The 17,299-nt window shown below is 36.8% G+C and overlaps 1 protein-coding gene across 1 annotated transcript; it reads left to right on the forward strand.

Moving 5' to 3' along the window:
• The first annotated feature begins 1,078 nt into the window (after positions 1-1,078).
• Positions 1,079-15,202, forward strand: DECR1 (2,4-dienoyl-CoA reductase 1). Its single transcript, XM_064391138.1, has 10 exons — positions 1,079-1,209; positions 4,390-4,592; positions 5,493-5,550; positions 5,698-5,784; positions 7,609-7,756; positions 11,046-11,145; positions 12,346-12,418; positions 14,375-14,521; positions 14,835-14,897; positions 14,993-15,202. Exons 1-10 carry the CDS (start codon positions 1,141-1,143, stop codon positions 15,050-15,052), a joined length of 1,008 nt encoding a protein of 335 aa, XP_064247208.1. The 5' UTR covers positions 1,079-1,140; the 3' UTR covers positions 15,053-15,202.
• Positions 15,203-17,299: the final 2,097 nt, after the last annotated feature.

The following is a 17,299-nucleotide window of genomic DNA, read 5'->3' on the forward strand; positions in this document are numbered from 1 at the left end:
GGTGTGTAGTCAGTTTGCCTGGAACTCTTAACTCAAAAGTTGATAGCACAGACCCACTGATAGATTTGTTGTCTTTAATGCCAAGTTTTGTAACTGCATAGATTCATTAAACTATAGCAAAACCTGAAGCTTTATTAAATCTGTAGGTTCCTACAGCTACTGTGCTACTCCCCCAACCCCTTACCCTTCCTTATGAGTAGGTATGACTCCGCAGGTTTCTGTGGTTACCAAGGCTGTGCAAATGGGTGGGTATCAGTCAGTCATTACTTTTTCCATCAGTCAGTCTCTGTGCTCAACACAGATAAATCAAGCATTCTCAAATCAAGCATTCTCCCACTCTCACGGCTGGAACTGAGGGCACCGGGGCAGTGGCTGTGGCCGAGAAGGTGCCCCTGTGTTGTTCCAAAATAGCTTCTTTCACCTGGTGTGCAAGAGGCCAATCCACATTTGATTTATTTACAGTTCTGTGCAGAAAGGTGTGTTGGGTGACAAATCCACAAGGCCAGCACAAGGACACCAAAATTTTTCACTAATTAAACATTTTAGCAAAAAAGGGCATTCATGTTAATTGGCTACCAGTTACATAGTTCTCTTACTAATCAGCATTCTATCTTCTATTGGTTTATGATTCTCACTTCTCCTGCTGTTTAGTCCATATGCTCAGTCTTTTTCCTCTGTTGGGTCAGTGGGCAATCCCCCCATCAGAAATACCCAGTCAGAGCTGACTTCAGCGATGTAGCAGACTCGTCTTTATTATTTTTTTTTTATTATGGCGATTTTGCCAAATGCCCTTGTAGCCCATAAATTCCGTATTCTTTGTGTCCACTGTCAGTAGTACATCCCTCTTCCTAGGTTTTGTTAATCTTTTTCCAGTAATCTGAGATCACTGAAACATGTCAAGCCCTAAGCTTTATCTAGGCAACTCCACCGACAAATAATTTGTTTTTCACCTGGACATCGCATAGCGCTTGTTTGCTCCTTTCTTGTTGATTAGGCTTGAAAGTATACAAAGATCAAGGATCAAACATCAAAGAACGTCCTCTTTAAAGAAACTTTTAACACATTCCACGTTCCGCAGCAGCGGGGCGGGGCGGCCTCGCCGCTCCTCCCGCGGAGCAGGCGCAGAGCGCGGCGGGCAAGATGGCGGCTGTGGCGGCGCGGCTGTGGCGGCGCGGGGTGCGCGGCCGCTGCGTGTTCGGCGCCGGGCGGGTAAGGCGCTCCCTGCGCTGCCGGGCTGGGGGCGGACGGGCGGCGCAGCGGAGGTGTTCCGCCACCTCCCGCCCCGCCGCCCCGGCGCTGCCCGGGCGCCGTTGTCCCGTCAGAGGAAGGGCACGGCGGGGCTCTGCGGTTCCCGCTGCCGGGGCTGGGGAAGCGGCCGGGAAGGGGCACCCCTCGGTTGTCCTCTGCTGCCGGCCCTGAACGCCGCGGAGGTGCGGGCTGAGCTGCCCGGCACACGGCCTGCTGCCCCACCGCCGGGCGCTGCCGTGTCACCCAGTCGATGGTGTCGCCCTTTGGCCCCGATAGCACAGCTGTGCCGGGCCATCCATTTAGGTAAATGGCTGCAATGTTGCTGTCCAGGCAGTGGCGCGGCTTGACTTGTGACCGAGTTGGCCTGATGACAGGCTTCCAGTACCTGAAGGGAGCCTGCAAGAAATCTGGAGGGGAACTTTTTGCAAGGGCATGTAGTGACAGGACAAGGGGGAATGGATTCAGATTGAAGGAGGGTGCTTTAGGTTGGAGATGTTGCCCAGACAAGCTGTGCATGCCCCATCTGTGCAGATGTTCATGATCATGTTGGATGGATCTCTGGACAGCCTGTTACAGTGGAAGGTGTCCCTGCCCATGGCAGGCGGGTTGGAGCAAGATAATCTTTAAGGTCCTGTCCAGTCCAAGCCGTTCTATGATTCTGTAACTGTGTGGATATTGCTGGAGGCCATTTCCAGTGAGTTCTCCATGAGCACAGTGCTTCTTTCCAGTGATTACTTTTGTGTTTCTGAGATGGCTTTCTGCACTTATTTCACAGTTCACTTCCACCCCCTGAGTAAAGGTGGTTTTGTGGTTTGTCAGTGATTTGTGGTTTTGTTGTTTGATGTTTGGTTTTTTTAAGCTGTTTACTGGCTTCTTTATATCTTTGTTTACACCTGAGATTTAATTTAAAATCTCAGCCTTAAGCAGATTAAATTGCATGGATGCTGTCATAGACGTCTCTTGTGGAAGCCAGTAAGGAGACGATAGCAGTCTGACTAAAAGATTGTGCAATTATACCAACTTTACTGGCTAGTTATCATTGCCATACTTTATTAGTCTTGGTGCAGCCTTCTGCTTTCTTCTGTTATGGCGTGTCCTAATCTTCCCCGCTGGAGCAGAAGGAAAGCTGCTTGCAGTGTTTCTTTTGTGGAGGGCAAGAAGACTGGGCTGTGTCTGTCACTACCAGACCCCTGATCAGGGAGTCTCAGCACTCACAGGGGTTATCTCCATGTCCCGAAGGAAGGGGGAGTCCAACTGTTGTCTTAATTTGTAGTCTCTGCCATGAGCTGAAATTCTCCAGAGGGAGCTTTTTTCCTGAAGAGAGATGATCAGGGGGCTACTAAGGAAATCCCAAATGAGAACCTTCACATTTCCCTTTCCTGGAGGCTTAGTAGTATCCTGGTACTCTGTGAAAGCACACAAATTTTATTTTCACTGGGAGAATTAAAAAAACAGTAGTGTTTTACAAATGTGATAGTTCTAGCTCTAGTTCAAGCTTTGCCTTCTGAAGTTTGTCCTATGTAGTGGCTCCAACTCTTCAACTCAATTTTAGTTTTTCACAGAACATTCTGAGTTGGAAGGGACCCACAGAGATCCAACTCCTAAGTGAATACAGGGACTGAGACCGTGACCCTGGTGTTACTAGCACCATACTTCAAGTTGTATTAAATTGTCTGTGTAATTCCATGGTTGTTCTCTCTGTTTTCACCTGAGTTACTTATGTATATGTGTTACCACACAGAAAGATTCATGTGCACACTTCTGCAGGCCAACTTCAAGCTCTGTGAAACCCCCAATACATTGTAACTGTGGGAAGGACAGAGTAATCATCTACCACTAAATATATTGTTTCTTAATGTTCAGAATGTGAATTAGTGAACAGAAGAATAAGATGCAATATTTTTACTATTTTAAAATTGCCTTTCTTCTTCATGTCAGTCTGTTGAACAATTGCATGGTTTTCTTAACAGGATCATACAAGAATAACCATTCACTCTTCGTTCACAAAATTGTATCAGGTTTTTTTTGTATTAAAATAAATACATTAAAGGCTCAAGTACAAAGTAAAACCAGAGAAAATAAGTATAACTTACATGTTCTAATTGTTTTGCACATCAAAAATAAAGTAAATGTAGTTTTGTTGTACTTGGAAGCATTTGCAACTTCAAGTTATGGTAACGTTTGTATTTTAAATAATAAGGGAAATTCTCAATTATTACTGTAGTGCTGCTGTCCCAAGGCATTTAATTCAATACTTAGATTAGAGCTTGAGGTAGTTTAGCATATTAAGATGCTAGAAATATCCTGTTTGCTATTTTTGCTACAACTTTCTTGATGACATCACAAATTTCTCATCACATTTGTGGGGTATTTTCTTACTAGCATAATTTTCTAGCTATAATACTGAATTTTCTTCTTTTTTCATGTCTATTTTTAAACATGTTCCAACCATGTATCTTTTTGCAGGGACTAATCCTTCCGAGGCTAATGTACTGTACATGGTATTTCTGCTGGGATAGTGTGATGCTGATTTCCCAACTCTGCCCAGTTTTGTTTGGGAGATAACATTGGTTTCCTTAGCAGCTCCAGTTGCCATTAGGGCAGGTCTTGTGAAGTTTGATTCTGTCCTGTTCTCCAGTAAAAAAGGTTTGATTGGATGCAGTAGTAAAGGATCAAAATAATGAGTCTGTTACTGAAGATTTTAAATTTGTAAATACGTGTATATGTAACCAAAATCACATGGATTTGTTTGTGCATAAATTACAGTGCATATGTCAATCTGACGGCCAGGTCCTTCTGTAATTAGTTGTTAATGGTTTTCATGCTTTAGTGGAAGTGATTGATACAAAAAATCCATGAAGTAGCAAGAAGCATGACTGAAGTGTTTTTTCAGTAGTTCTCTAGTTGCAGTATAATACATAAAAATAGCTCAAGTGCTTCCCTAGTCTAGTGATAGCATTTAGGTAAAGGCCCATATATGTTGCTATAATGCAATCTAGTCATCCTTATATTCATATATATTTAGTTTTAAAAAGGGAATTATGGTTGTCACCTCCACTGCCATAGGAAAATCTGATCTTGTGTAACAGTCCTGCATACAGAAAAGAGAAAAAACTAACTTTTCTGGGTTTTTTCTTTCAGTTTTTCAGCCGCGGGCCAAATGTGCTGCACCAAGACAGCAGTGCACCACAAGCTGCATTCTTCTCACCTCTTCAAAAAGTGATGTTGCCACCAAATACCTTCCAAGGGAAAGTGGCCTTTATAACTGGTGGAGGTACTGGGCTTGGCAAAGGGATGACAACAGCTTTGTCCAGTTTAGGTGCCAAGTGTGTTATAGCAAGCCGGTAAATATTAATGAAGATGGTTTAGAACTTTCATTTAGTACTGATTGCTGAATAGATGTTTTCTTCCTTACAAACCAGAAAAAAATATTCTATTTATTCTGTTGCAGTACACATTTAAATTACAGTGTCATGTTGTGGATTCTAGAAACTTGAAGATTTATTTGCAAATGTTTAATGGTATAAAAAACAGTAGGAAGAAATCAACTAAGCACAGTTTTGTGAAATGTAGCAGCAGAATAAACAACCTCAAATATTACACATTAATTCAACTAAAGCCTTAAAGAGAACAAAAATTTGAAATTTTGTTACAGGTGTTCTTGATACAGATTTAAATTGCAATAAAGAATTAAATCTGTTCCTCTTCTGACTTTCAACAAGAGCCCTGATTTTCCTTTAATGATGATTTTCTACAGCTCTCCAGTACTGCAGTAGAGTCTAGAAGCACTTCAGCAAAGTCTAGAGAAACAATCTCATTTTAAATCAAAATAAACAGAAGTGGTGTGACATTCATCCTAATAGTAATTTGTTTAGTTTTAAATGTGAATATGTATGTCTGTTATTAATACTAGTAGAGTAGTAGCTAAAATTAAGTTTATTATGATTGTGTGCCTTTTTTTTTTGGCTTATCACATGTTGCTTAGCTTTAGAGTCTCTTACCATTGTCACTTCTGAGTTGCTTTAAAGTAGCACTAACCATAAATTACTTAAAGTTTTCTTTCAGAAAGTTAGTGGTTAAGCATAGTTTTAATCATAGTTTTAATTGATGAAAATCAGCAACATACATGTGCACACACACATATTTTAAATTATAGTTCATATTAGCTCAGAAAAAAAAGATTTTGGTAATCTGAATTGTTATTGCATTTGACTGACATAAGGGATGTTAATAATTATTTCTAGGAAGCTGGATGTTTTGAAAGGAACAGCAGACGAAATTTCTTCTAAAACAGGGAATAAGGTAAATTTTTGCAGAATGATGAATATGTTACATATTATACTCTACATTTTATTAGATTTTTTTGCATTTGTATGCTTCTATGGACTTGTTTAATTTATGAATGATATAGTTTTTAAGTATTAAAACTGCCTTTCCATTATTCTTTAGGTTCATGCCATCCAGTGTGACGTGAGAGATCCTGTTTCAGTTAAGAATGCTGTTGCTGAAACAATCCAAGTGGCAGGACATCCTGATGTAAGTCTTCTAGGGAAAGGAAAGAACTCATTCTTCATTAATGAAAATGCTTTGCATAGTAGGTGTGAAGAAACTTAATAAGACAGAAAGTTAATGGAATCTAAAAAGACACTAAATAGAACAGTGGCAGTACTTCAAGGTAAAGCTAACATTCATAGTTAGACCAGTTACTCTATTCCTATGGCCAAGTAGACAAAACATTTTTACACTTATTCTGAGGTCTAACATCTCATTTCAAATAATGGGACAATTCTGGAGGGATTCTTTGAACTAAGGGAATGGAATCCTCCTGAAAAGGTGATTTACCTGTGTTTACTGAATTACATCTTTAGACAACGCTTCACAAATTAGGAATGGAAATAACAATAAATGTCGTCTTTGATCCTTGCTTAGCTTATTGATATACACAAAGAAGGTTCGAGTTTGAAGATTAAGTTCTCATAAAATGAAAGATGATAATCACCAAATTTTGATGTGATTGTGAGATAACTTGGATTCTGCTAGCTGATAGAAAGTGTGATGATGCAGCATCATTGTAAAGGACAGCAATTTAAAACTATTTACTGTAAATTTAAAATCACTGTATGTCTGTTGTCGACAATTTGCATTCAGGAGGAGCTTTATAGCGATGTGGTAGAGAACATACTGAATTTTAAATATTGTTAGAAGTAGAGAAGTTGTAGGCTATATAGCTGTATGCTATAACAGTGCTAGAAATAAGGCAACTCACTGTCCTGATTCTGTAGACAAGATTCTCTGGATAGTATTTTGACTGTTAGTTAAGGCAGTTTTTGGCCTAAGTCAAAATCATGATCTTCAGGTTTTACATCTGTGCAGAGAGGGAGCAGATTTCTTCTGTATAGTACATTTTTAGAGCGCCAGTAATTTTCTGAATAAATGCTTTCCATAACTTGTTCATTGCAAGCATCTACCTTCTCTTTAATTTCATGTATTTTATGTGTTTAAGATGGATGGCAGAGTAAATTGAATATTCAGTTCTTTTTGTCCAGTTTTTGTCTTAGTTGCAGACATGAGATGTTAGTTTATGAATCCTGGGTATCACTCACTGCCACACTGCATCTGAGGTGAGATCTCAAAGACAGAAACTTGAAAGTCCTTCCAGCTTTGTTTTGTTCATTCCATTCCCGAGAACGTTACTCCCAATTAGAAAGTAATAATTCTTTTGTCATGGCTTATTTTGGCAGTCCTACATTCCTCAAAGATCATACAGTACAGTTCTTAGTTCATTAGTTTTATTGTTGTGTCATTCCTATATTTATTCAGTGATTCGAGTAACCTCCTTAGTATCTCAAGATATTTGGATTTTTTTCCTTCAGATTTTTGTAGTAGTTGTTTGCAGCACATTGTATCATAATATTCTCATCATGACTGATTTTAATTCCTGTTGTGCAGCAGTCATTTCATCTAGACTTTAGTTATCAGGTCCTGTGTTTTGCTTCTATTGCCATGCATCCGTTATATTCAATAGATGCCATGCTGGAATTTGATGGGAGCAAACTTTTCTCTTAGGATGCACTTGAGACACTATGGAAAACAGTGATTTAAGTCAGCCTCTATATTATACAGTTCCTCAGTACAGTAGTTTGGAAATACAGCTTATTTTCTGTTACTGATACTTTATCTGTGCTGCAGATGCTAAAATTTCTTCTGGATTATTCTCCCTCTTCCCCTGCCCCCATACCTCATTCAATGACAGTATTTTTACTTTTGTCCCTGGAAACACTAAAAAACTCCTTGTAAATTCTTTACTTTTGTCTCAGGAAGAGTTATTTTTAGTTAACTCTTTTCCTTTTTGTGTTTCAGGTTGTGATAAACAATGCAGCTGGAAACTTTATTTCCCCTTCTGAACGACTTTCTGCTAATGCCTGGAAAACAATAACTGATATTGTACTTAATGGTACTGCTTTTGTAACTCTGGAAATTGGAAAGGAGCTCATTAAAGTACAAAAAGGTATCTTAAGCATTGTGACATGTTAGTACTTGCTTTCTTTGCCTTACTATTATTGTAGCCAGTTTTTAGAGTTCATGTGAGAAGAGAAATACAATTTTTAACATTCTTCTAGAAAGGAAGTTTTTCAGTGAAAGCTGTACTTAAGTATCACACAGTAGATCTGGTTAACAATTACTTCGTTGTAGTATCAGGCCTTACAATTGGACCCAAAGGCCAACTGAGGCCAAATATAAAAATCTAATTGCGGAGTTCCAGTTGTAAAACATTTTTAAAATTAAAAAAGTAAAGCTTTGTGTTAAAAAAGAAAAAAAGCTGTTACTTCTTCTGAGTTTTCTCTATGCATGTTAATTTCATTGAACTGAACATGGGATATTTCTTTAAATGAACAAGAAGTCAGGATACCCCTTTGAATTTTCCTCCTACAGTAAAATAAAATTTACAGCTGTGCTGTATGACTAATAGTACTAGAGAATATTACCTTTAAGATAATTTGAAAAAGAACTTTGAAATTGAAATCAGTATTGGATTTTATTTTCCCAGGTTTAATTCTTAATTCTGTACTACCTAGAAGTTTAATTCAATATCACAGAAGTTTAATATCAATACCACACAATTTCACCTTAAAAACATGTTCTTTTATATACTCTTTAGCCAAAGATTTATTTAACCAGATTATTGTTTTAAAAGGAAAGGTGATGTATGCCCTTCTGTGTTATATCATTATTTACAAAGAACTGCTTTCATTTTACATTCCAGTTATAAATTGAAAAACAATGAGTTTATTTTATGAGATCAGAATAATATAATGTCAAATTCATTTAAAAGCAGGGATATAATTATGGTTTTCCATAATTATATCCCTGCTCATAGTGAGGTTTTCCCTCACTACTGAGCTCTGTTTTCTAAGTACAGCCACAGTGTTGAAATACTACTTTTGTATTTACACTGGTATTTCTTTAACCTGCGAATCAGCTGAATTTCTTCAAAATCCTCTCCAAAAAGTATTCCATGAGCTTATACTATTTAATTATAACAATATGAAGTTAATGTTGTTTCAGTAGCTCTGTAACAGTTTTTGTTGGTATACAAGTATCTCCCGTCTGTATTTTAGCAGCACATGAAAAGTTAATTTCCACCATTCTAGTGCTGATATTCCCACATGACAAACCCATCCCTAGCTGTGAGTTAATATATCATTATGGCAGACCATTGAAAAGGTTGCCTTATGGTCTTCCAGGTGCACGTGGTGTGCCCATATAGCAATGTGAAATATGAAATCAAACATGTTTTTGTTTTTGCTGTTGTTGAATGAAAACAACATTACTTTCCTTACTTCCATCCTCAAAATTTGTTAAAATCCAGACATCATTCACCTTCATGTTGTGTCTCTTTCTTTGACTTCTAAGCTTCCAAAACATTTGAATTTCTTTTGCTGTTACTTGCATGTCTTCTTTCTAGTCCATCTGTAAGTAAGACTTTTTGTTTAAGGCTTTCTTTAAGGCATGTTTTTGTATGTAAGTCATGTGTATGTGTTTTTCTTCTCACCTTCATTTTCTTTGTACTTGCTTTTTTTTTTTAGTTTGAAAAGAGACCTTAGTTTCTAAAGTGATGCAATCTAGTGCAAATTTCAGAGCAGTCTGTGAAGATACTGCAAATCTGACAGTTTCTAGAACACTGGGATGTCCTTTAGGTCAGCAGTGTGACCTTCATTAAGTCTAATGTGGTAAATAAAAGTTCTCTGCTTTTAGACTGCAAGTTTGTGCTGGTATTTAAAAGGAATTTGTAATCTGCTAGTATGTTACTTAGTTTTACAAAGTGAGAGGAGCTAATTGATAAGTTATCGTCCATTTTATGAATATAGGCTTTAGAAATAAAAGTTGTGTATGAGCTGAAGTGTTCTTTAAGTATCAGAGCTGTAAATTTCAGTTATTCTTGCTTCTGTGTTAGGTTCACCTAGCTTACCTCTATTTAACCTATATTTAAAAAGAAAATCAGTGTTTTAATTGTACAAAATGTGTAATTAACAATAATCTCTAGGTAACTTCAAAGTTGTTCTATGTTTATTTTTTGCCTGTGCAGATTTTTGTTTTCAAAGTCTCTCAGTGAAGACTCCTTTTTTATAAACAGGGCCCATGGTTTCGGGATATCTACCGGCATTTCAATTAGTGCTTGTTTTTGGTTCTCTTTAGTTTCTCTTGTGTAATATTACTGTAATTTTTTACCTGAGTCTACTTACATGCAATCTATCAGTAGTGTATATTGTTTTAGAAATATCCCCTGGGCAGCTATTCTAATGAAATTATTTTTGAAATATAGCAAGTAGAACAGTTATTTTAGTTACTGTGACGTAAGCAGTGAACTGTCATCCCTTGTCCTTCATTTCCCAGCTACAGTAAGCTCATGCCAGTCATTGATCAGACATAATTTGCAGGATTCTATAAAAGAAAGATTAAATAAGTAGTTGCAGTTTCCATTATATTCTAGAATGTTTTTTTGCTAAATCTGTTATAAAATATAGCATATAAAAGAAAGTAGTTCTTTTATAATGGGGTTTGTAGTGGTAATAATAGGATATGTTATGCAGGTTCACTCTCTAATTGGCTCTGCTGCTGAAAAAGCTTCTGAAAATTTCTTTAAAGTCTTTCTTTTTCTGCATAAACATTAACTCAAGCCCTCATCTGTTAATTTGAGATTATGCCAAACCTAACCGTAAATGCTGATTTTTTTCCTTGTTTGGTTTTTTTTTCCTTGTTTGTTTTTTTTGTTTTGAGTTTGATTTTTTTTGGTTTGGTGGAGCTTTTTGTTTGGGTCTTTTTTTGTGGTTTTATTTTGTTTTGTTGGTTTTTTTGGGTTTTTTCCCCCCCTTAGTAATTGATGAATTTAGGGCAAAATGTCTGGTTACTGACAACTAGACTAGGGCAGCTTCTGAAAAACATGGTAAGATCTTAAGCCTTCACTCCTGTTAGAGTAATTTATGCATTAAGTTATCAGTGGAAGTCTGAGGGCCTAGACCTTCAGAGCCTAATCAATAGCTATTTGCACATACTGGAACAACTTAACACTCATGCAAAAGAGGGAACTGAAGTAAAAAGGCTTGGAAAGAAAGTTTCAAACACTATATTTTTAAAATGCCTTTTTCACTGCCCAGAATGAAAAGGTATCCCTACCACCTGAGCTGAAAACTTCTATACCATTTAGCTTGCTTTTCCCTGAACTTGAGAGTTTGATCTTCAGGGTTGTTGGGTTTGTAGGTGTGGATTGTTTTTTGAATTTTTTTTGCACCTTTTAGGAGCAGCATTCCTGGCTATTACAACAATTTATGCAGAGAGTGGTTCAGGATTTGTGTTGCCGAGTGCCTCTGCCAAAGCTGGTGTAGAAGCAATGAGCAAGTGAGTAATACGGCAAAATGTGTGCTTTGGTTTTCACATCCTTAGGATGGGGTAGTTGGTGTATAAAAATGCAGCTCATTAGTAGTCCCCCTGTTTCACTGTTCCACAAGAGTTCAGTCCAAGCTCCAGTATCCCAGCTAGAAAATAGTATGCTGACAGCTTCTTTCAGAGGGAAGTATAACTGCTATTGGTTTACTTACAAGACAGAGATAAGGACAAGTGGAATTACTTATTTTGGCAATTGCAAGTTCCAAAGTTTGTTTCACACAGTTTTGATAATCAGATTCTCTTGCATTCTCATAGGTGAACCAGCATAGGTGAGCAGCTATTAGGGGGACTGTTTGAGATCTACAGCACCTTCTACATTCTTTTGTCTGAGGAAAATACATGCCTGTTATTTGGGTGCAGTATAGTGTGGTTTCAGCTCTGTTTAAATTCATCAACAAATTTGTTTCCTGTCAGTATTTAAAATTAAAGTCTGCGGTTCGACTTAGTTCAGAACAGTGTCATATGTTGACATATTCATGGTGCTCAGCGAACAAAAGGATTTCTTTCATTTTTAATTTCAGGCTAGTCCTTCATAGCACATAAATCTTTCCTCTGCATTTCAGCAGAAAGAATTGAATAGATTGGAAGCCTTTCAGTAACTAGAATTCTTTATCTGGAAGAAAATGAGAGACTGAGTAATGGTCTTGATTTCTGTTCTACAGAGCTGTAACGGAAATGTGTACTTTGCAGAGAAAATGTTATAAAACAAAACTATTCTAGTGGTCCTGTTTTAGAATATATCCTCTTGGTTTTTTTTCAAAACATAATGTGAGAGCTATGTTGCAAATGTTAGAAATGTATACTTGTGGGATAGTCTAAATTGCCACAGAAAGATGATGGGCTGATGGTTGTTTGGTAAGGAATTCAGGTGCCAGCACCGTCTGTGATTTGGAAGGGAGAAAGAATTGCTCCTTTACCCTGCTTTACCAATGATTACAATATTCCTCTGTTGGTGAATGAGATTTTTTTTTTTTTTTTTTGCTTCTTTGTAATGATTTTGTTAAGCCCAAAAAACACGTTTTAGTTAGAAATTGTCTGCTTCAGGAATGTTCTAATATTTACACATTTAATTAAATTTTAATTTCTTTTTTTCTGAATAGGATTACAATATTGTGTTTTAAATATTGATGCATTCTGTTAATGAATTTTTAGGTCTCTTGCGGCTGAATGGGGTAGATATGGCATGAGATTCAATGTGATTCAACCAGGTCCAATAAAAACAAAGGTACATGGCATGAAGTGCAACACAGCCTTGAATATGCTTTGTAGTACAGACTTAACTTCAGAACAGTCTAACTTTTCTGTAGCTGTAAATTCTAATGTGATTTCCTTGATAGTCAAGACTGTGCTGGAATATTGAACGTGCTTCCCTCTTAGTCTTTTTGTAAAATAGGATTTCTTGAACTTCTGGGACCTGCTACTGTCCCCTCTACTACACTTGATATAAACAGAACCTTTTTTTTTTTACTGTTTGAAAGAATTGGTATATCAAAGTACTTAACGATGATTCTTATTCTGTGTACTTAGTTTGTCAAGTGGAGTGAATTTTTACACTTGTTGAAGTAAAGTTCCTGTTTCTGCCTGAACCCCTAATTTTTAAACAAAACATCTGAAACATTCCAAAATCTTAGAATCTCTTTTAGGTATATGGGAACAGAATCTCACTAGTTTTGTTGAAAATTCAAAACTAGAAAAGCTAAGTTGGCAAGGAATTGAGAAGCTTTGAAGTGAGTGAGAAGGAGGACTGGAGGGTTTGAAGGAAGTAATCCAGAGCAGCTGGAACAGGAAGAACACAGAAAGCAGTCCCGCAAGAAGAGAAAGGAGGATCCATTTCCCATTGAATCAAATTATTATGATTATGAGCACTAACAACTATAATGATGGTATTACTTCTTCCTGTAAAATATTTCACAGTTGTTTTTGCTGTTATTTTGGGAATAGGGGTGCAGAGTTGGTTATTTTTTACTTTTTTGTTTGTTCTATTTACTATTCTTTCCTTTTTCCCTCTTGTCAGTTTTAGATGCTACACTGGAAAACTTAGTTTTGATTCTTTTCACTAGAAAGAAAAATAAGTGGCAGAATTTGCAGGATTATAAGAATGTTGAATTACCATTAGAGGATCAGACCAGAAGTTCTCCAGGCCTTGTATCTTATGTATGTTTTAAGTAAGAGTAGAAGAAAAACATTGGGCAAGTTAAAGGATTTAAGTGTCTATAGTGCTAGCTCCAGTTAATGTTCCTTTTTTGAACTAATAGTGTATAACCTGTTTGAGATAATGTGTGTTATTAATAAAATGCTACATTTGGTGTATGATTCCAACTTGAAATTTCCCTGAAAGCATAAAAAGGGAGACAGCATATTGCAAAATCAAAGTTTTCTGCCTTAGGGGAATATCAATGGCTTTAAAACATAACTGTTTTAAGTCATGATGGGAAAAGAACAAGACATACGAGCACAGCACTGTTAGGCTTATAAACTGGCAATTAAAAACATGGCAATAGAATACTTAAATGGCATGCTTGCAGCCATGATGACATGAATTACAATGTGCTTTAAATCCTAACTCCAGTAATTTAACAAAAATGTTACTGATACATTTCTGATTTTGAGTGAGGTGGTTATTTCCTTGTGGAGGAGCAGAAAAAAACCCCTTTATTTCCCATGCCATTTTATGCTATTCAAGCACCAAAGCTTCTGATGACTTCCTTTAGCTTTAGCAGTTGCTGCAATTTAACTGAACTTGATGTTTTTTTCTTTTCCACTTTATTTACTCTGTCATCTGTAATCTATTTCTGGTTACTTTCCTGTTCCTCTTCTCCCCTTGTTCCTCTCCTCTGTCCATGCAGCAATTTTGAGTTTTGGTTATTTCCTCAAATGTTTATCAAGGGTGTTTGAGGAAAACAGATGATTAAACCCTTTTGTTTCTTACAGATAGATGGTGGGTGACTTATCCCAAATGGATTAAATTCCAGTTTTTCATCAGTAGATGCATATCAGTGCAACAGGGATAAATTGCTTTTCTTTTTTACTTCTTTCTTTTTTATGCTACTGACAATTAGGGTGTAGACAGATTACTCACAAATATTAACTTCCATATTGTGTCTGTGGAGTCAAATCTCTGTTGGATTTTATTTTCTGATGTTGTTATAACTTCTTTTTTAATGTTTCTTTTAATTCCCAGGGTGCTTTTAGCCGCCTTGACCCAACAGGCGCATTTGAGAAGAAGATAATTGAGAGGATTCCCTGTGGTCGTCTGGGAACTATAGAAGAAATTGCAAATCTTGCTGCATATTTCTGCAGTGACTATGCAAGCTGGGTTAATGGAGCAGTGAGTTTTGGTTGATCTTGTTTGTACAATTATCCTGATGATGGTGTGAGTATTGCTGATATTATTTAAAGCCCTGGTTTCAGAAATGAAACAAAATATCTTGATTTAAAATTCTTTACAAGTATTATTCATCTTTTAAGTGTAGTGCATGGTTGTTAACACCTTTAAAAAACTTCTTAAAGTGATTGCATTGCATTATTTTGAGTATGGCCTTTTTTCACCTAAATCAGTAAAATTTATTTTCACAGTTCATAGCAAGGGAATACTGCAGAAATCACACAATTACTAAATACACAGTTTGTGCTCTTTCTAGGTTATCAGAATGGATGGTGGAGAATATGTTTCTATGGCAGGAGAATTCAATGATTTGAAGAGGGTATTAATTTCCTTATTTGTTATTTATTTACATTCAGACACTTTGATGTGTAAGTATTATATGAAATTCCAATAAAATCTCTTTTCTTTTGTTAGGTTACCAAAGAGCAGTGGGATATGATGGAAGCAATGATTAGAAAAACAAAAGGCTCCTAAAGTACATAACTTTATGGTGGAGATTCTTGGAAATGAACCACTATTTTTTCATGAAAATGAATATTTAGAAATAACCAATTGAGAAATAGCCTTCAAAATCTTTTTTTATGCTAATTTCAATAAAATATTTTAAAATTGTTGTATTTTGAATATAGTTTGTATATTTTTCCAATGTAAAATCTATTCTGTTGCCAATAGTGAATGACAGTTGGTCACTAATATTTCGTTGGTCTTTAGATTGTCTTCCATAGCCATGCCATGGTCTACAATCAGTGTGGTGGGGTTTTTTTCGGGCTTTTTTTTTTGATCCTTCAGAGGATTTTTTTTCCTCAGATATATGAAAGTGTCTCTTAATATTGTAGTACCAATAGCATGTCAGTACTATCATAACTGAATGTAATCATTAATCTGAACAGAGAAACAAAATACTAAGTTCTGATCTTCACACTTCAATAAGAAGTTCTAAACTTGCAGAAACAGTTTCACATTATTAGTAGGACTACATACACTGAGAAAATATGTAACTCCTGTGGTTACTTAGGAAATCTTGAAATGCCTGTCTTGGTCTCATCTTTAGTGACATTTTCAGTCTGTTAATTATCTTTTTCTGAACTTTAAAAATGGCATTTACGGACCTGCAGTGCCTTTCTGAGCAGCTTGCTCTTTTTCATGATGAAGTTAATGTTCTTGAAAATGAGAAGCTGAAAATCATTTGTTATTACATACGGGTGACTATGGCAGCTCTCCATAAAAAACGGTTTATTTTAGACTGTTAAAGGGATGTTGGTATATTGGCACTGAAAGTGTTGAAACCTCCTTTGTTGAAATGTACAAAAAAATCCCTAGGTTTCATTTGCATTCACAGACTGGTACTAAAGAAACTTTTAGATGGCATTACCTCTGAATCTAGTCAATTTATCCATCCCAGATAAACAGGTAATAAAAAAAAAATTCTCTTCCTCTTTTATCCAAATTTAGAGAGTTGGTACATTTTGTCCCTCATGCGTCAGACAATGGCTGGCGTTCTTCAAAGAAATTATCAGCCTCTGGCCTTTACAACCTGAAATTGATGCCTTTTTTTTTTGTTGTTTGTTTTTTTGTTTTGTTTTTTTTTTGTGTGTTTAACCAGAGCTTCAGCCTGTCACCATATACAACCATGTACATAGTTTTATGTGCATTGAGATTGATACAATGATTTAAGAGTCAGGACAATAGAATCAATTTAAGGATATCTTCCTTCAGGTGCTGGTGGCAGTCCTGTATTTTTCTGCACAATCTGGGGCGTACTTAACATATGCCAACATCTGACTTTGAAGTCACTTGATTGCATTATTACAAATCTGAAGCAAGCTAAGATGTATTCTGCTGAAAGTGTGCACTGTATTAGTGCAAGCTTCCATGTGCCTTTTTCCTGTGAGTGATGGTCGTGTGTGGGATTGAACAGCCTCTGATAATAAAACAAATCAACTGTGTTTATTGGAGCAGCCTTCAAGGTGTTCTTGTGCAAAATGTAAAGCTTTATGGTAACTTGGGTTTGGTAGGTGTGTTGTCAAGATCAAATTCTGACATGACAGCCATGTCTTTTCCCAAAAAGTGATTTAATTGAGAAGTTAGGCCCATATATACTGTTTTTTGCTCATCATCCTTTGCATATAATTATATTGTCTCCTGATATGGGACACAGTTGCATATAAGACTGACATTTGAAAAAAAGTGCTTCAGAGAAAAATTCAAATGTATGTTTGTGAGATGTGGTAACATCAATTATTTTTCTGGAATGCCTAATAGGTTATCCTCTGGTGACAGGCTGTCAATAAAAATAAGTTTTTATCAGTCTCTTGCATCTGTGGGTTTCTGTGACTTAGTATGGCTAGGTGTGTTGTGTGGTTGAAGTACTGGACTGAGACTGGAGATAACCATGTTCAGTCTCTGAAGTTGCCATAGACTCCATGTGACCTGAAGTCATTTCTGTAGCCTGTGAACAGCAGGACAAGTGTACTTTGCAGTATTCCCTCAGAGCTGGTCATCTGAAGCAAGAAGACTGGCAAGTTCCTTGTAGCTCACAAAACATAGGTCCTGTGTGAGGCACAGGTGGGAAAGATCAAGAAAGAGGCATATTCCAAGTCTCAGCATGAAGTTGGGATACAGCTTGTGCTTGGCTTTGGGTGCTAGGAAGCACTTCTGCCTGTCATATAGCTCTCTTCCCTCTGTATAAAATAATATAGGATACAGATAACAGAGGATAAA

The sequence above is a fragment of the Passer domesticus genome, chromosome 1 (assembly GCF_036417665.1).
Source record: "Passer domesticus isolate bPasDom1 chromosome 1, bPasDom1.hap1, whole genome shotgun sequence".
NCBI lineage: Eukaryota > Metazoa > Chordata > Aves > Passeriformes > Passeridae > Passer > Passer domesticus.

What these genes read in the sequence shown, in the direction of transcription:
- DECR1 (XM_064391138.1), top strand. Translation starts at nt 1,141, where the DNA reads ATGGCGGCTGTGGCGGCGCGGCTGTGGCGGCGCGGGGTGCGCGGCCGC. An exon ending in GCTCATTAAAGTACAAAAAG is followed by an intron (nt 7,757 to 11,045) that starts GTATCTTAAGCA and finishes TGCACCTTTTAG; the next exon opens with GAGCAGCATTCCTGGCTATT. An exon ending in CAAGCTGGGTTAATGGAGCA is followed by an intron (nt 14,522 to 14,834) that starts GTGAGTTTTGGT and finishes TGCTCTTTCTAG; the next exon opens with GTTATCAGAATGGATGGTGG.